This window comes from Saccopteryx bilineata, chromosome 1, assembly GCF_036850765.1.
Source record: "Saccopteryx bilineata isolate mSacBil1 chromosome 1, mSacBil1_pri_phased_curated, whole genome shotgun sequence".
Classification (NCBI taxonomy): Eukaryota; Metazoa; Chordata; class Mammalia; order Chiroptera; family Emballonuridae; genus Saccopteryx; species Saccopteryx bilineata.
Genome location: NC_089490.1, coordinates 240,996,512 through 241,016,033, shown reverse-complemented (window position 1 = coordinate 241,016,033; position 19,522 = coordinate 240,996,512). Strand labels below are relative to the sequence as shown.

Sequence of the window (19,522 nt, the reverse complement as noted above, 5' to 3'; positions counted from 1 at the left end):
TCAGACCAATGGAGCTATCCTCAGCACCTGGGGCCCAGGCTCAAACCAATCAAGCCACTGGCTATGGGAAGGGAAGAGAGAGAGAATGGGGGAAGGAGGAGGGGAGTAGAGAAGCAGGTGATCGCTTCTCCTGTGTGCCCTGATCGGGAATTGAACCCGGGATATCCATACGATGAGCCAATGAGCCAACCAGCCAAGGCCAAGATCTATTTTCATAAATGTATTTGAGATTAGGGAAAAGGCTTCCCACCCCCTCATCTCCCACCTTGCAGGAGAGCCCCACAAACAAAGCCAGCATGTGACACACCTCCGCCTCTCCCTGGCTTCCACAGAGGGATCTGTCCCAGGCGTGGACAGCAGTGTGGATGCTGTGACTCCATTGGCAGTGCTGGGCAAGGGCCGATTGGTGATCACACACAGCGGGGTGCTTGAGGAGATGCCATCTGCTCGCTCTGCTGTGGAGTCAGCTAGGAACTTGTGAGGAGTCCTGCAATCAGAAAATACACATGAAGTTAAGCACGTGCTCCGCAGAGCAGACAGGGTCAGACAGGCTGAGTCGGAGCACCTCCTCACTCAGATCTTGTCTGCGTTGGTTTTTTACTCCAAGCTCTTAAATCTAAGAACAGTATGATTACACATTCAGTCAGACACCTTCTGCCCAAGGAGTGATGTTTTATAAAAAAATAATTTTTGCTTAAGATTAAAATTTAAAAAAAAAAAATCAGCTGTGGCACCAGGCGAGGTGGTGACATATTTAGGAGGATTCTGAGGGCTGGAGCAGGAGTGGGTCTGCACAGAAGCAGGCCGCCCACACCTGACGACACTGAAGCCACCAGTTGTCTCTGCTATCCCTGGATCTGCGGCCATGAGGCTTATAGCAGCCCTCAGCCTGGATGTGATCATGACCCTTAAACTGTACAGAAACACCCGCTACACTCTGCAACCCCGGGACGGTCAGCCCATCCCCACCCAGCTCAGCAGTCGAGCTCTTCCCATCGAGCCCATGCCTGACCATGCTCGTCACCACACAGAGATCAGAACAAGCTGACGGTTCTACCGGGACCTTAACCACCGGCTTCCAGCAGCAAGCCCCGTCATTAGCCACGTACACAAAAACAAGATCTTTGTTTCTCAACAAAGAGTCAGGCTCTCCACCCCAAAAGCTGTCATTGCTGATGTCACTGCTTGTTGCTGGGGTAACATCCCAAATCGACTTTCAGAGACGGGAAAAGCAGCAAACATCACAAACGTTGAAAAGCTGTTATTCTGACCTCCTCACAATGACCAGAAATGCTTTTAAGTAGCTACAAACTCACTCTCAAATAATCACAACATTAAGAGTAACCTTGAACATAGCAGGTCTGACACACAAACACAGAAAAGCTTTGAAGTGAGGTTCAAAACAACACAAGGCAAAATTTTGTGTTCATGTTTTAATTTTAAAAAAATGAGGCAAGTGCTTCCTTAGACTTCAAGATGTTTATAGAAAGTACCCAGCCAGAAACAAAGCTATAAAATATCACACTTATCAAAACCCTCCCTGAAACTCCTCTCAGGCTGATGGCGTGTTTGGTCTCTCAGCAACGTCTCATGCTGTAAAAACACCCAGGATTCTACCTCATTAAATGATAGAATGGGACTTCTGCTATTATTTGAACTGCGGAGTAATTTTACAGTGTTATGAAAGGCCCGAGAGCGAGGATCAGAGGCTTAGGGGTTATTTGGGCTATGCTCCGACCGACCTGCCCGCCTTACTGCCATCTGTAAAACAGGGATGACGAAGCTTCAAGTGCAAGGTCTCATGCTGATTCAACAGCACAATGTGTGCAGCACTGAGTGCAGCCTGGGACACACACTCAGTGGAAACAAAGCAGGTGGCATGCAGGGTCTCTGAAGCAGACAGCACTGGGTGCAAACTGTGCTTTGTCCCACACACGCTGTCCCAAGGCAGATGGTAAAGCTTTGGTCTCTGTCTCCCCAGCTATGAAATGTAAACAGCATGTTAACCCTGGAGGGCTCGCAGTGAGACCATGAGTGACGTGTACACTGAGGTGGACAGCTACCAGACCTGTGCTTGTTTTCCTTTTCTTCTTACTAACAGAACCCTCACATGGTTGAAGGCAGCAGTATATCTTGTTAGAAATCACATTTTCCAAGGTCCCCCAGGCTGCTAGAAGTGGTCAGTGAGACATAAGCAGAAAATGAGTGCTTTTGGGAAATTTTTCAGTTCAGAGGCATCCTTTTTTGTACTGTCCACCCTTTTCCTCCTCCTTCCTGCCCATAATGCAGCTGTGATAGCTGGAGCTCCAGCAGCTATTTTGGACTATGAGGCAGCCAATGGAAATGGAAGCCACGATCTAAGGGTTGTGAAGCAAAAAGATGGAACCTGGGTCCTTTAATGACTTTGGAGCTGTGCCAACCCTGTCTATTTCTGGACTTGCTAAGGAAAAATAAAAACCTTTCTCATATTTAGGCCATTATTATTTGGATTTACTGTTAACTGTAAGGCAAATCCTGATATAATTTCTGTGCAGTACCTGACCCAGCACCTGGTACACAACAGGGTTCAACAAAGGTGGCTGTTGTTTAACCCCAGCCCAGTTCTGAGCTGTCCATTATGCAGCCTCCTGAGTTTCAGTTTCTTCCTTGATGGGGATAATGTTTACTACACCTACACAAATGCATTATTGTGACGATGCAATAAATTTCTGTGTAATTATACAGTCCTGTTATAAATCGTCCATCGTGAGCCCACCCTCCCTGGCCTAACAGATGGTCAGCACTGATTTTAGGGAAAGAGGCTGGTAACTGGCCATCCGCGTATTCTTGCAGCACTGTGTCCACGTCTCTGCATCAACTGAAGGAAGAAGACCCCGGGAAGGAGCTCGTGTCAGGCCCACAAGTAAATGGCGTCTAACCACACAGGGGTAAGCCACATGGAAGTGCTCTGTACTGTCATCACTGCCCCGTCCACACTGCCCTCAGATGGCTTAAAACCAGGAAGGCAAGGCCAACACCATCCCCTCCCCACGGTGTTGCCAGCAAAACTCCCATAGGCGGGGCATTGGAGGCTGCAGGGCTTATAGAACAAGAGCTAGCTTCCTTCTGATTTGGTTTGTAGCCATCTTCCAAAAAGATGAATAAGAGAGTCTACTCATTAAGTCCTGGAAAACCCACACAAATGACACACGGGATGTTTTCAGTGTGGTCCACAACAGCAAGACCCTGCCATGTAACCAGGACTGCCAAAGTGACCAAGGGACAGCGGCAGAGCCCTGGGTGCCTGGTCTCAAAGCACAGCACACATGCTGACAACTGTCCAGTAGGCAGCTGGCCAGCAGAGACATATGGCAGAAGCAGCCTCACAGGATGACGGTGTCCCCTCAGGGTACCCACGGCTTCTGTAGACAGAACCTCGGGCTCACGCCTCCTGTGTATCCAGAGGTGTCAGCTCTCGTGACTGTGACTTAAGTGGCTCCAGAAAGCCTTACCTGCCATGCAGTGCAGGTGCGCAGGGCAAGAGGAGGCCGGCTGCCACCTGCTGCCCAACAGGTGGAGGAGCCACGGTAATGGGCGAGGCAGCAGAGACGAATTGCGATTGGCGGGAATGGAGGGACGTGTGGGGCCACTACTCCTACCAAGGGAAGCACTGAAAAACACACACATCACGCCTTCAGGATGCGTGGGCCCCACCATGCCCAGACCGCCTTCCCCCCACAGGACACCAGAAGGAAGGCAGGACAGAGAGGGCGGCACGAAGAAGGGACCAGCCAGGCTGGCCACTGGCAACAAGCAGGCGTCGGTCAGTCACCCAGGGAGGTAGGAAAGTGGTGGACAGACCATAGGCAACCAGAGAAAGCACACAGTAGGGCGAGGCCAAGAAAGGGGAGTGACTGGAAATAGAATCATTTTGTTAGAAAACCCAATTCCCAACCAACCCTGAGGCCAAAGGTCATGCACCCACCCCACACATCTACATCCGCCCTGAGAGGTTGGTGGGGCCAAAAGTCTGGAGAGCGTGGAGATTTAAAACGAAAGGGTGGATTAGAGTCGAGAAGCTCTGTGGGTAAAATGCCCTTGAGCCTAGACCGCCGCACTGTGTGGGCTACAGCTTTTCTTTCTCAACCAAACACCAGCAAGAACCCTCTCAACTGCAGCAAACAACCATTTCAGTTAAAATTTTAAAAATCTTGATTATGACAGTAGTGAGACACTTAAAGGAGGTGACCATAAAAAAAGCTATGAAACCTTTTTTAGAAAAGATGCACTTGGACTATAAAAAAGGGCTTTGTGCCTGAAGGTGAGGGGGTACTAGATCTCGAAAGTGTGCTTAGTTCGGCACGGCCCAGGTGATAGGCGCCTGCTCTCACCTGCTTTTTAAATAGAGATGGCACAAGGTTCTTTGCTTTTGAAAAGATCCTAAAATTATGTAAAACCAAAAAATAAAAGGGCTTTAGGGTTCCAGAGAGGAGCTCTAGAAATACCAAGTACGAAGTGTTTCTTGAACTTTTCTCTAAAAGTGCTCACATCACAAAGCCTGCTCCCACCCCCACAGAGGTGAGCAGCCTTTTCCAATCATCAGTGACACCCAATGACATCCATCAAACCATGTCTGCTCAAAGCCTTGTGCCGAGCGGGACCATGAAGAGCCATGCAGAGTAGACTCCTGAGCATTAGTGCCACTCCCTCTCTCTCCTAGACCTGCACTGTTTCCTTGAGAGGCCTTCTTGGACCCAGCCATACGCAGTGAGATTTATCTAGCCAGACTGATGCCTTAGCCTTGAAGACAAAAGGACTGCCCTCCGTGAGTGAGCTGAGAACGCAGAGCCTGCATGAGAAAGCTCCAGGGGGCTGTGGGCTGTGCCTCCGCCAGCCAGCCCTCCCTGTGGAGTCCCTGCAGGACTGGGAGCATGAGGGGCTCAGCAGTTGGTCGTCCTATAGCTCACATGTTCCCCCATTCACTAGCAGACAAGACTTTTCCTGACCAAATAGAAATAAATTTGGATCCAAAACACAGTCTAAGGTCAAAGCCTGCTTCTCAGGGAGCCCACTAGTCCCCTAGCGCACCTGCCGACAGGTACAATACAGAGGCAGCTTGGGGGAAGTGGAGGAGAAGAAGACAGTTCAGAGTAAGCTGAGAATCAGACTGCCACGTCAGCAGCCACACTCAAATTAAAAAACTAAGTGAGTCTCCCATAAACTCAGTGGCTCTGCAGAGGTGCTTTGCTTGCTGGCTGGGACGTGGCAAAGAAAATAACTGCAGGATAGGGGCACAGAGGAGAAAAGGGAGAGGGGACCCATGTACCTTCTCTGCACCAAACTTGCGAGTTTCACATCTTGATGGATCTGAGGGCCATTAAAGTCATAAAAAAAAAAAACACAACTCAAGTCCCTACATTAACAGGCTTTACCATGAAACTTCTTCACGGCAACACAAAACTGCCGTTTCCCACCCCCTCCACCCCACAGGTCCCCTCTTCCTCCCTCAAACAAGCTTGAGGTGAGAACGGCTGTCATTTTAGACAGAGGGTAGTTTGCATGGGCCTGCTCAGAGTTCCAGGGCAGTTCTGGTAGGCAACTTAACAGGACTAAGAGGTGGAGTGTGAGTTTGAGCCTGTCCATGGTGAGAATTTGAAATTAGCTTACATTAATTCAGTTAAGAAAATTAATTAATTTTAATTTCAAATTAGTCAGTAGTTACTCCCACAAAACCTAAAAGTACTTCATTGCCTGACTCATTTCTATGGTACTTGTTGGCTAGAAATGTGCAGTGGTTACCCATATGCCCATGGCCAGATGGGGCAACTGCCTCCTACCCGCTGAACCCGGTACCTTTTCAGGTAGGTTGACACATAGGTAGAAGGGGCAACTGTGTGTGGCGTCTCACTCCCTGTGGCGTCGTCCCTCTGCAGCTGCCGGGTGTACGAACCGCTCCTCACCAGGTTAACAGCCGATTCTCTGAGAGGCAGGACAGAAAACCAAGCCAAACCCTGACTCCTTCCACCAGGTCTGCCCATGGCAGCCACCTGCAAGGAAGGGCCTGGCAGCCATGTGGCTGAAAAGCAGAGCACTCAGTGTCCTCTGCCTAGCGCACCTGTGCCCGGAGCAGCATAGGACGAGGGACGTCCCACGTCTCCTGCCTATGACCAGCTTCAAAGCCAATTCATCTCAACAGGGACCAGGTCCCATATCAAAGGTCTCTCACCCTGTCTGTTCCTCCTCTGTGAAGATCTGCAAACCTGTCCCCAGCAGTAGGCACAAAGGGGATGGTGGACAGATGAGGAACACGTTGCAGGCCAGTGGAGAGAGAAGGACCTACTGTAGCCTCGTTAGTGTCACTTGTGGCAGCTGCTGACCACAGCTGTAACTCAAGCCAGGCTACCAGAGTGACTCGCACAGAGCCATCCCTTCAAGACTTGATGTGCATCAGTTGCTCGCGGGCTGAGTCAGAATGAAGACTTGGCTTGGCCTGGGGCAGGGCAGTGGATAAAGCACTGACCTGGAACACTGGGGTCACAGGTTCAAACAAACCGGGCTTGCCTAGTTAAGGCATATATGAGAAGCAATTGCTTCGAGTTGATGCTTCCTGCCCCCCCCCCACGCCCTTTCTCACTCTCTCTAAAAAAAAAAGAATGAAGACTTCAGCCAGTAGGTCTAGGTAGGTCTGAGAGTCTGCATTTCTTTGTTTTGTTTGTTTTTTTTGTATTTTTCTTAAGTGATAAGTAGGGAGGCAGAGTCCCACATGCGCCCAACCAGGATCCACCCGGCATGCCCAGCCGGAGGCGATGCTCTGCTCATCTGGGGTGTTGGTGCATTGCAACTGGAGCCATTCTAGCGCCTGAGGCAGAGGCCATGGAGCCATCCTCAGCAACCAGGGCCAACTTTGCTCCAATGGAGCCTTGGCTGTGGGAGGGGAAGAGAGAGATAAAGCAGATGGGCGCTTCTCCTATGTGCCCTGGCTGGGGATTGAACCTGGGATATTCACATACCGGGCTGACACTCTACCACTGAGCCAACTGGCCAGGGCTGAGTGTCTGCATTTCTGACATGTGCACAGGGCAGTCTGGGAGGACCACACCTGAGAGACAGGTTCTGGGTCAGGTTCCACTCTGAGACCCTCATGAAACAGGTACAATCATGTTAACTAATGAGGTCTAAAATTTTATCAACTTATGAATTAGAGGCTGATCAAGTCAGTTAGGTAGTAGTGACCACCTTGGGCAGGCCTGTGCTAGGCACGAGAGTGCTAGAGCTCCTCGCTCTGGGTCCACTGTGGACCAGCCCTCCAAGAGAGCCCTGTGGAGAGTGGCTGCACTCGTTACCTGTTCTCCTTCTCTTCGGTGTCACTCATGCTGCTGAGCCTCCGGGGTGTCAATGAGCTGAAATAGCTTTTGTTCTCTCTCTCCTGTAAAACCAACATAGGTGAAGCCCAGGCAGGTGCACCCCTGACGCAGTAAGCAAGTATCTGGGTAGAAAAGCAGAACTTCATCCCCCCACTTAACCTTACTTCTAGCTTCAGTCTCAACCCTACTTGCAGGGCACTACAAGGGCCAGCTCTCCAAGGCTATTCCTGCCTCCTCCATGAGAACCCAACACGGAGGGAATGGATTCTCCTGGGAAAAGCCAGATGGGCACATGAGAAGAGCCGCATGAGCCACACAAGCAGCAGCAAGGACAGGAAGGGCCACTCCAGTCCCTGAGGCCGGCCTAGCAAGCCCAGCCTGGGAAGGGGGGTTATGAGGAAGACGACCAGGCACCCCGGAGGGTCTGGGACAGCAGTGAAGAAAGGGACAGGCACTCATTCTGGCTGACGGGCCAGCGAGCTGCTTGTGGTCAGCCCGACCCCACGCCCACAACTGATGTGGCTGGCCTGACCACATGCCCGAGAACGAGACACTGAACCTTCCCCCAAGTTGGACTCTGCCTGAGCTTTACTGCATGGAAGGTCCAGCGGAGGTCTCTGCTTTCAGACTTCCGGAGAATCAAGTACTGGTATTCATCCAGAAACCTTTTAGGGCGTACCCGAGTTCTCATGCTTGTGACTGATCTCTGTGCCTTCAGAGGAGGAGGAGGAGGAGGAGGAGGAATGAGCATAATCTGTGCCAAAAGGAAAAGGGCTGTTTTCTTTTTACGAAGTACATCACAGCAAGTGCGCAGCTCCTGGACTGAACCATCCACGTGCCTGTCTCCCAGAGTCAAATCAGGCCCAGAACATATTCTCCTTTGTCCCAAGAGGGTACCTCTCAGGAGAAACCTGCCTTGGAGCCCCCACTGTACCTTGTCCCTGTTATCCAGTAGAGCAGAGATGCGAGGGCTGGACGCCGAGCGGGAGAGGGCGGAACCCCGGTCCCTCGCAGCTTCCCGGGGGTCGGCTGCCGTGCTCAGCATGTTGTGGCTGCCGGTCTTCCTGAGCCCCAGGCGCCAAGAAGCAGGAGACTCGTCCTTGGGCTCCTCCAGTTTGTTCACAAAGCTAGAGAGCTGCGGGCAGGGCAGATGGGGGAAGTGAGGGGAAGGGCGGGTGACCACCTCTGCCTGTCAACCTCTGTGCACTGCAGCCAGTGCAGCCACTCGGATCCAGCCAGTGCTCTCTCCTCTCTGCACATGCCATGCACCCCTCGAGTCTGTCTATCCCTGGGCAGAAGAGCCTCAGACTCTCAGTGCAGCTGCCCCAACAGGGCTGCTCTGGGAATCAGACATGTTCCTGTCCCTGTGCAGCGGGTGCCAACCTCAGACACCCATGACCCCAGTCCCAGCCACATCTCCTTCCCCTCAACTCGCTATGTGACTGAACACAGGACCCGTGCCTAGGTCTCAACAAGCCCATCTGCAAAATGAGGAGAATGAGCCTGCTTCCTCTTCACAAAAGGCAGTAAGCCCCGGCGTGCATGTGTGTGTGTGAGGGGCTCAGAGGACATGTGGTAGCCTGAATTCATTAATTACTAGTAAAAATTCAAAAGGCCCTACACTCCAGTCCTAATGTTATTTCAAAAAAATAGCTGGCCCTGGCCAGTTGGATCAGAGGTAGAGCATCGGCCCAGGGTGTGGATGTCTTGGGTTTGATTCCTGGTCAGAGCACATAGGAGAAGCACCCATCTGCTTCTCCACCTCTCCCCCTCTCGCTTCTCTATTTATTCCCCTCCTGCAGCCATGGGTCAGTTGGAGCAAGCTGGCCCCGGGCATGGTGAATGGCTCCATGGAGCCTCTGCCTCAGGTGCTAAAAAGAGCTCAGTTGCCAAGCAACGGAGCATCACCCCCTAGTGGGCTTGCCAGGTGAATCCCGGTGGGGGTGCATGTGGGAGTCTCTCTTTGCCTCCCCTCCTCTCACTGAATAAAAAAAAAAAGAAAAAAAAATAGTTATGTGGTCCAGCATTATTTCATTAAAAAAAAGATTTACCACCTGATCAGGTGGTGGTGCAGTGGATAGACGGTCGGAAGGGGACACAGAGGATCCAGGTTAGAGACCCCAAGGTCATCAGTTTGAGCGTGGGCTCATCTGGTTTGAGCAAGGCTTGCCAGCTTGAGCCCAAGGTCACTAGCTTGAGCAAGGGGTCACTCAGTCTGCTGGAGACCCCTGGTCAAGGCGCATATGAGAAAGCAATCAATGAACTAAGGTGCCGCAACGAAGAATTGATGCTTCTCATCTCTCTCCCTTCCTGTCTGTCTGTCCCTTGTCTGTCTCACTCTCTGATCTCTCAAGTCTGTCACCAAAAAAAAAAAAATTACCATCAAAAAGAAAGCTTATGAAAACCTTACACTGTCCTTAATTATGTCACTTTGCCATAAACCACAGAAAATGTCACATAGCATTGGCCCTAAGACCGATCTGTGATACACAGGGTCTTCAGAGCACCAGCCAGCTAGCTGTCTATCCTGGTCCTCGTCCTAACACAGGCCGCCCTTTCCAGTGGAACAGTGCGCGGCGCAGCAGCAACCCAAACCTCTTGTCTCACGCTGGTCATACTCCATGGCTGCTATAGCTCCTCCAACTCTAGAGGCCCAGATCTGAGCGCATGATTTCAGCAGAGCGGAGTAAGTGTACATGTGTCTATTTTTTTTTAATTTAGTGTTTTTCTTTAAAAAAGCAGGTGGCTGGTCTCACCCTGAGCAGCGGGAAGACGGGCGATGCGTGAGGGTTGCCCTCTACTCAAAGTGTCTGTCACAGTGACACCCCTGGAGTAAGTAAGGGGCTAGGACTGTTTCCATGACGACACCAGAATCTGCCTTCTCAGTCCACGAGGAGCTGAAAAGGCCAGTAAGCTGATCCCTATAAAACCAGAGCTTCCGTAGCTTCACGCCAGAGAACTCGGGTCCATTCTCCAACCTCAGAACCAGAGTGCTCCTGCCAGGCAGGTCACCATCACTGCCCCCCACCCCCCGACAGGTGCCCACAGCACAGAAAGTGCTCCTGCCACCTGTGCCCTCCACTCGCCACAGGCTAGAATGCCCCCAGCTCAGGAAACAAACAGAAAAGGAGCGAGGTCATCAGCATAGTCAAGGCCGCATGCTGGGTCTCTTCCCTAGCTTCCTGGGCACTCACCTTCTGGTACAGAGAAAACAGGCAACTAATGAAATATTGCTGATTCCAGACCACTATGTCCTATGTTATCTAAACACATTGTAGCCAAGTCCGTTTGTTGACAACTTTATAGTTTTTGTTACAGATGCAACATTTGTGTTCCTCCCCTTCCAAATTCATAGCTGAAGCCCTAACACTGTATTTGGAGATAAGGTGGCTATCTTTGGTACAGAAAGGGAGTGCTCACCAGGAACCCAATATGCTAGCACCTCAAGCTTGGATTTCCTGCCTCCAGAACAGAGAGATAAATCCTCATTGTCTGAAGGCACCCAGCCTGTGGCCTTCTGTTAGGGCAGCACCAAACCCACTCAGACAGGTGAAAATGTATCTTTCTTATTTTGCAACAATGTATATTTGAGGCATTGCTAATTGCAAGTTACTGTAGTCAGGGGAAACATAGTATCTGAATTAATTCCAAAATACTCACTCTCCTGGCAGAGGAGGCAGAGAAGATATTCTGAGCTGGCGCAGGTATCTGTTCCAGGATACGGCCCTTGCTTTCCGAATTGGAATGGTTGACAACAGCCTCTGGCTTTCGATCTGTTATTTAAGACATAGGAGGCTCAGTGCACAAGTGAAACCTTGTCTTTCCTGCTGAGTAAACAGGTTCCTCCATTACCCAACAGACTGGGGCTGCGTATGCTAGATCTCAAACAGGTGAAATCTCTAGAAATTGCTGCCAGAAGAAAGTAAACTCAGGGGTGCTCTTGTCTTGATAGCTCCAACTCCAGCTCCTACGCATCTGACTGAAAACGTTCTCCATGGTATAACCAAATAAAAGTTCCGCAGTCAGTCTATATTAACAACCTGCTGTGGCCACCACAGGTCCTTACAATGGACAGTGCCAGGAAGGCCAGCTAGGAGAGACTGATAGGTTCACCTGCAGGCGGATGGAGTGGGAAGGTGGTCACAGGTTTGGAACTGGACCACGGCATCACCACAGACCTCTGGGATGAGCACAGGTGGTGCCTGTCAGAGAGGCTCAGGCAGCACCCCCCCCCAACACTGTGGCAGCCAGCAAAGTGGCCCAACACAGAGCCACCCAGATGTTCATTCCAGGTGGTACCCAGGCCTAAGACAAGCAAATACTCAACACACAATAAACACATTTCGATAGGCACCACACGAGCACTTCCAGAGCAAACTGTGCCTGCTCAACAGAACCCAGTCTCCATCAATAAAGGTCATCCTAACACTGTGCTTGGCTGGTGCCTATGTTCCCTTCACAGACACTGGTCTCCAGCTTCCCTGTGTGACAATCACAAGCTCAGAGATGGAGACTGCGGAAGGTGGTGTTCTCCCACAGCTGTAGGAACCGGACCAATAGCTAGACCTCAACACAGGGCTGGGCCCAGGCCATCATGGGTATCAGACTCCACTAGAAACATGATGCCCAGCCTCCTCTAACTGGCTTCCCGGTTGAATTGACATGGGAGGCACCAGCCCAGAGTGCCTCTGAGAGACCCATACCCTCTGTCTCGCCCAGGACCCAAGGTCAGAACGGGTGCCCCTGCACACAGAACTTCTTTGATCACCTGTCCTGTGGCTCTAACCCAGCTCGCCATGTTTACCACTGAGTCACACTAGCAATCTGATATCTCATCTCTGAAAATGGACCTGGGCACTCCCTCCAAGCCATGAGGCCTCCAGCTCTGATAGGCAGTGCACACCTTGCACTGGGAAACACAGGACCCACATATTACCTGCCTCCTTCTCTGTCTCGGACTCGGATGCCTCATCTTCACCCTCCTCTGAGCTGGAGCTGCTCGAGTCCTTGTTTTCTTCCTCTGCTTCATGAGACTTAGGCGTCTCCTCCTCATAGAGCATCTTCTCTTTGCTAAATTAAAGAGGACAGTTTGATTGTAATTCAGAAACGATAAACATTTCCTAAGTGCATTGACAGTTATCAATCACTCGTATCAGGAGAACGAGTCTATGAGCCCATGTCAAGCAGTAACAGAAACGCATTCGCATTCTTCTCTGTGTCTGTGTTTCTGAGTCCTTGCCTTTTACAGATTCAGCTTTGCTGTTTGACTACAGAGCATGACTTATGTAGGTGGCACTGGCCTGTTCAACACAGAAACAGAGGGCTGTGGCCTTAGTGCTGACGGAGCAGGTAAATGTAAACCACCTAACAACGTCCACTGAGTGCCCCAAACACACCGGGATCCTGCGGGCTCAGGGGTGAGGTCCCCAAGCTCACAGAACGGCCTGTCAGGGAACAAGAAGTGCTGCACAATGTCAACTCATTCCTATACTTAAAATACATCCACCCACACTCAGTGTCTCCTCCCTGCCCTCAAACGTGCCCACATGTCTAAAGATCATTTGGCTAAAATCAAGCAGTTGTTTTACTGTATAAATTCTCACGCTAAGTGTGTCACGCGCATGTGTCCCCACCATCTTACTTCTTAAAGAGTCCACTCTGCAACCTGCTGTTCAGGCCTGACTCAATGAGCTTATTCTGTGTCTCCTTCTCACTCCGCAGCTGGAGGGAAGGAAAGGGAAGAGGTTGACCGTGGGCAAGATCAGCTGAAAACAAGAGCTCGCAACCGTCCTGCCATCTGAAGGAGACAAGCCAATGCCAGGGAGGAGTGAAGAACCCTGGTTTGGAGAAGCCACATTCATGTCCAGAACGTTTGAGTAACTGGTTGTTGTTTTTTACTTTCAGCTGCTTGGAGGCTTCTTATAACGAGTAAACTCTTAACACTGGCAGTTCTGGGGACACGTCCTTCTCAGACTGCTGAAAGGCCCCAGAAGGAGCAACTGCCATCTCTGGGTGCAGCTGTAACTACAGCGAGGGGCCAAGGCTGGAGGAGGGGTGGGACTGGGGCTTAGGACGCCTGTGTGGTGTCGCACGGACTCACCACACTCTGCTTCTTCTGAAGCGTCTCCAGGTATTCCACGAGGCCCTCATCAGCCACATCAAACGGCGTCTGGCCCTGGCAGAGAGAGAGACCATGACTACGGGACTCTATGGAGAATGCTCCAGCATCCACTCGATGCCCAGCTCCAGCAACAGCTGCTCCCCTAACAACCGCCCACATGGTAACAGGCCTTTGTTCATCAGGGAAACAGCAAGTCTGCGTGGAGAGTGCTGCACTCTGTGCAGCAGGACTGGGGAAAGGACACCATTTAATGCATGTGGCCCCTTGGAGAACAACCACCTGACATCTCCCTGGATGATCCTTATTGCTGTGAGGAACTCAACAGTGGCTCTCGGAAGTCTTGGAAGAAGCAGGCATGCGTGTACTCAAGAGTGTCAGGAAACCAGTGCCCAGGAAGGGAAAGCAGGGCTGTCTCCCACAGGAAATACCAGCACTGGTAGGGACCCCAACCCATGGCCGGAGAACAGACCTGGGTCAGGAAAGGTGGAAGGCAGTAAGAACCCCCTAATTAAAGGCCGTGTCTCTGGATTCCTGAAAAATTCCTAGAAATTCCAGAGATGTAGGGAAATAAATAACATAATTTCAACCAAACTCAAGGACCTTGTTATAACATTTTTATTTAAATTTTTTTTTTTTTAACAGGGACAGAGAGTCAGATAGAGGGATAGATAGGGACAGATGGACAGGAACGGAGAGAAATGAGAAGCATCAATCATCAGTTTTTCGTTGCGACACCGTAGTTGTTCATTGATTGCTTTCTCATATGTGCCATGACTGCGGGCCTTCAGCAGACTTGAGCCAGGGACCTTGGGCCCATGCTGGTGAGCTTTTGCTCAAGCCAGATGAGCCCGTGCTCAAGCTGGCAACCCCAGGGTCTCGAACCTGGGTCCTTCTGCATCCCAGTCTGATGCTCTATCCACTGCGCCACCACCTGGTCAGGCTGTTATAACACTTTTAAATGATTGAATATGAATGGAGCTCAGCTGTTATTAAAAGTCTTTGAACTAAAAGCAAAGAAGCTCTGACCAGGTGGCTCAGCTTATTAGAGCATCGTCCCAATATACCAAGGTTGCAGGTTCAACCCCTGGTCAGGACGTGTACAAGAGTCAATGCATAAATAAGTGAGACAACAAATTTATGTCTCTCTCAAATCAATAAAGAAATTACAAATAAAGTAAAATAAGATCTTCCCTCTCTCACCACAGACGGCGGCTCAGGCCCCACTGTGCACACCCTGTAGGGGCTGCTGTCAGGATGGTGCTGGCAGGAGGGACAGAAGGCAGGTCGGTGGAGCTACACCAACACAGCAAACCGCACGGGGCCCAGGGCGTGCTGCACAGACAGCAGGGGAGTCTCCCATGTCCTGGACAGCCAGACTCAGCCTGTTCCAGACCCTGCACCACCTTGCTGCCCCTGCAGATGGCCAGTCTGACTCACCAGCTTGTTCCTGACGTCCATGTCACAGAGGGCCTCTGCCAGGATTGAGCAAGCCTCCTTCACCCCCCAGTGTGCAGCGGCGTGGAGGGGGGTCCAGCCGTCGTGGTCCTGCACGTTCAGCTCATAGCCAGCCTGAATCAACAGCCTGGGAAGAAAACCCCGACAGGACACATATAGCCTCTATTTTAGTCCCTGCCGGACACTGTCGGCTACCAGAGCCACGGGCTCATGGCTGCTCAGTTGCCACAGGGACCAGCATAGGCACTGCTGACCCTCTCTCTCCTGGGGCCACGGGGGACCCTGAGCACATCCGTGTCCCACCCACAGATATGTTCAGAGGGGTGCACCTGAGAGTAACCAAGGCCTCACGCACTCACACCGCCCAAGCGCCACAATAGGGCGTGCTTCCTGTTTCCTCACGCAGGCGGCAGGACACCTCATGTGGGAGCTCGGCTCCTTGCAGGGCGCTGCACCTCCTGGAGCCTCACACTCTAGCTCTGCCCAGATGCCCGCAGGGCTCCCTGTGGACTGCAAGGCTGACTCTGCCTGTGCCCGCAGGAGGGTGGGCCTGACTCTGGAGGACCTGCGCGGCTGACCCTGGCCACCTACACCATGACCTACAGACCTGTCCCAGGAGTGAACACAGCATGGCTGCCACCCAGCTAGAAATCCTGTATTAGTGGAATCTGATGCCCAGGAGCCTGGCAGCACCCACAGCTGTGTGGAGCTGTATGGACACGAGACAGTGGGGAAGGCGGGGGGGGGGGGGGGGGGGGCGCAAAACCCAAACACCACCTGTCCATGTGACCACAACTTCAGATCTGCGTCACCGACTACTGAGCCCAGAGAGACAAGCTGTGTCCACAGAGGACTCCAAAACCACCCACCTGCATGACATGTTGCAGAGCAGGGGGCTGCAGGGATGCTAATACTAAATCCCGGAGCTGGGAGAGGTCCCATAAGGTCACCTTCTCAGCCAGTCTACTGCCACACATGCCAATAGAGGCTGAAGGGGCAGTGGGGGCTGGGGGCACCCAAAGATGAGCACTAGCAAACGTCAGACAAGGCTGCATAGTTGGGAGGAAACAACCATACCATCCCTCCCAAGACCCGTCTCCTCTCGTCCCCATCTCCTAACTACCGTCCGCGTGGATGACACACCTGAGGACCTCGGAGTAGCCCTTGGCGGCAGCCACATGCAGGGCAGTGGCCCCCGAGCGAGCCTGCCTGGTGTCCACTATCTTCCCGCTGTTGAGCCACTGCCGTGCGTCCTGAAGCATCTGCTGCTCCTCCTCCTTCCGAGACTGCTCAAGGTCGACCCCTGCGGGAGCCACACAAACAGCAGTGTTACCACTCAACCTCTGACTCGCAATGTGTCATAACATAACCACAGGTGACTGCTCAGCCACCAGGCCAGGCCCCTGGGGTTCCCTGCATTCAGACAGCAATGGAATTTACACAGACATCGCGGTTTTACCAATGCCAGAGCATCAGGGTTGATGTGTGACGGCAGACCCAGCAGGGACAATTCTAAGAACACAACCCAGGCTACTCTTTTTACATCATGATACTTGTTCCAAGTCCCCTCCCACGTTCCAGCATTTATTTCTCAGTGACCCTCCGTGGTGAGCACCACCGATGGCACCCCATGTAATGTAACGGGGAGTGAGTGTAAGACAGCCAGCCCGGAACAAGGCCACACGCACATGTGAGCTGCCACCAGAGCTCCTACGGCTCAGTCTGCATGGGAAACCAGGAAACACAATCCAACAGGGCACAGAACTACACGCAGGAGGCAGAGCAGATAGGCCTGTGCTGCCCCAGAACAGGGTCGGCATGTATACACAGGGCCAGGTACGAAGTGTCTTTAGCTTTGACAGTCTGAACACACGTGGCTATGGCCAGAGTTGGCGTCTCCTAGAGGGTTACAGCAGGAGGTCCCGCAGCCATCTCCTGGGAACGTGTGCCTGATGGTGGGGAGGGCAGGCGACCAGGAGGACTAGCAATCACTTGTGACCACATCCACAGAGTTCTGTGCCTGTGTTGGCAAACTTGTGAAGACTCATGCTCCCGCCATCTGACAAGTGTCCCTGGGCGTGGGTCCTGACGCTAACGCTGTGCACACGCCTAATCTCCCGCCCGGGGACACGGGGCCTCCCAGAGCTGGGTCTGCTCTTGTAGCCGCTCCATCCCCGTCCCTCACCCTACCTTGCTTCTTCACTTGCTCCAGAAGAAGATCCTTCATGGCTGGCTCTTCTGCTAGGTCAGAAGGGACTTCCCCTTCGCTATTGACGATGCCCACACTGGCTCCGTGGCTGAGGAAGTACCTGTGCAGACAAATCAGCATCAGCACCACCTGTCACTCCAATGCATTCACACAGCATCAGCACCACCTGTCACTCCAATGCATTCACACTCACGTACCTCAGACTCAACGCAGAGCAGGGCCTCTGTCTGGGTTTTAAATACAGTCCCAGATGAGGCGTTCCGTTCTCACTTCCCAACCCATATCCCCCAGTAATCAAGACAGCAACATCCCCGTGTCCAGACAAGAGCAATGCCAACAAACAGGCTTTCTTTCATGTTCACACTCCTAACCGGCTCAGCACTACAAGGAAGGCACAATCCCTGAAAACTCACCTCCTGTCCCCAATGTCCAAACACAGGTTCCCAAGGACTTTCTACACTCACAGTATTGAGAGAATTACAAATTGTCACGTTGTAGGAGATTATAAAGAATTCTCGTGAAACCTTTCCCAATGCCACAAGAGAGGGTATTAGTACTGACATGAAAACAGAAAAACGAAGGATAAGGATGAGCTAAAATTTGCATGAATTGACCTAGATTGTGCTTCCATGAAACTCTCCCACATGCAAGGAGGGAATGGAATTACTGAAGAATTAAACAGTTAATTTTAAATATTCAGATTCTGTATCAAAACACAATACTAGATCGTGAAGGAGAAAGGCTGGCCAATTCTAATCCCCACATGGCCCTTTCTGCTTCTCAGAGCACTTGCCTATGGAATGAAATAGTGAGAGCCTCAGACACTTCTATAAGTAGGCAACGTGGATGCTTTTGCCCCTACTGTGAGAAACTGAGGCTCATGCGTACTGAGTCATTTCCTTAAAGTCACAGCGGCAGCAAGTGGTAGAAGTCATGGCCCAGGTTTTGACCTCAGGTCCAGTTCATCTAATCATGAGGTCAAGTTCTCTTCGGGCCAGTGAAAGTCCCAGCAGTGTGGAAGTTCTAACAAACGCTCAGCACATATAAAGAAACGACTTAGACTTTTTTTTTTTTGTATTTTTCTGAAGTGAGAAGTGGGGAGGCAGAGAGATGGACACCTGCATCCTCCCGATGGGGATCCACCCAGCATACCCACCAGGGGGTAATGCTCCACCCATTTGGGGTGTTGCTCCATTGCAACTGCTCCATTGCCATTCTAGCACCTGAGGCAGAGGCCATGGAGTCATCCTTAGCGCCCGGGCCAACTTTGCTCCAATGGAGCCTTGGCTGTGGGAGAGGAAGAGAGAGATAGAGAGGAAAAAGACGGGGAAGGGTGGAGAAGCAGATGGGTGCTTCTCCTGTGTGCCCTTGGTCGGGAATCAATCCCAGGACTTCCACACGCTGAGCCGATGCTCTACCACTGAGCCAACTGTCCAGGACCTACAACTTAGACTTTGACCCTTCAACGGTTCAGTAAGCAGTTACTGGTCCCCACAAGTCTGAAGTACACATTTCAGACACTGTAGATCTAAAGAAGATGGACGTGGCCACTGCACCCACAGAGCTGGTGGCGGAGAAGGAAGCAGCAGAGATTAGGGGCCCACGCACCACTGTCTCAGGGCCTCGGACCAGTACACACAGACCCAGCCAGGGCTGCTCCTCCACAGATCTGTCTCATTCCTTCTCAGTCCCAACCTCTCAGGGAAGACAGACCTCAGTTCAGGCTGGGCCTCCTCTACACTGTGGCTGTGGCCCACCTCCCCATCAGGCACCTGTCCCCACAGGTGCCAGAGCTCCCCTCCTTCACCCCAGGAGAACACTCACCTACAACCCCCCCCATCAAAATGCAAATGACAGGCCCACTGGGCAGTGAACACTTCCGACTGAACTGCACCCTTCACACTGACCAAGCACCACGCCCACGCAGGCTCCTACACGCAAGAACTTTCTTCTCTTGGGTGAAGCAGCCCTCCTCCCCTCCTAGAGACTTTTTGTACCTTGAAGATCATTTGCCTTCCCAAAGCCTTTGCTAAGCCACCAACCAAGTTTTCTCCTTCCCTCCTCCAACTCCACCCCTGCCCCACCTCCCCAGCAGTGACTCTTGAGCCTGTCTCAACACAGGGAAGCCATGTGAGGGCCACTGTGGTCTCCTCACCAAGGTCCCTACTGTGAGGCCCCACATTGCCTCTTTCCTCTCAGCCTCACAGCATGAAACAAACAACACATCCCGACAGCTCTGCGGGCATCACTCCCCCTCCTCATTGGACCAGGGCATGCCACTTGGCACACGAACCCTGCTGTTGCCTTTTTCCAGAAGACTCATTTCTGGAAAGTACTCTGAACGGCCACAAGCCAGAAAGGGATTGCTGTTCAGGAGGCAACCTTCCCAAACCA

General features: G+C 51.9%; 1 protein-coding gene across 7 annotated transcripts in view; it reads right to left on the bottom strand.

Moving 5' to 3' along the window:
* The window catches only part of PPP1R12B (protein phosphatase 1 regulatory subunit 12B), a 100,648-nt gene that overhangs the window by 54,875 nt on the left and 26,251 nt on the right, over window positions 1–19,522 (bottom strand). For 3 of the 7 annotated variants that reach the window (XM_066239448.1, XM_066239439.1, XM_066239455.1), the window contains exons 3-13: window positions 17,110–17,228; window positions 16,063–16,222; window positions 14,902–15,046; window positions 13,444–13,518; window positions 12,985–13,064; window positions 12,280–12,413; window positions 11,004–11,116; window positions 8,278–8,478; window positions 7,323–7,405; window positions 5,833–5,958; window positions 308–487 (exon numbers count right to left, since the gene is read on the bottom strand). In XM_066239448.1, coding sequence (XP_066095545.1) covers window positions 308–487; window positions 5,833–5,958; window positions 7,323–7,405; window positions 8,278–8,478; window positions 11,004–11,116; window positions 12,280–12,413; window positions 12,985–13,064; window positions 13,444–13,518; window positions 14,902–15,046; window positions 16,063–16,222; window positions 17,110–17,228 — 1,416 coding nt within the window. Of the gene's footprint in view, window positions 1–307; window positions 524–3,491; window positions 3,650–5,305; window positions 5,347–5,832; window positions 5,959–7,322; window positions 7,406–8,277; window positions 8,479–11,003; window positions 11,117–12,279; window positions 12,414–12,984; window positions 13,065–13,443; window positions 13,519–14,901; window positions 15,047–16,062; window positions 16,223–17,109; window positions 17,229–19,522 lie in introns of those variants that run through there. The other 4 variants (XM_066239504.1, XM_066239471.1, XM_066239460.1 and 1 more) reach the window with 4 other exon arrangements.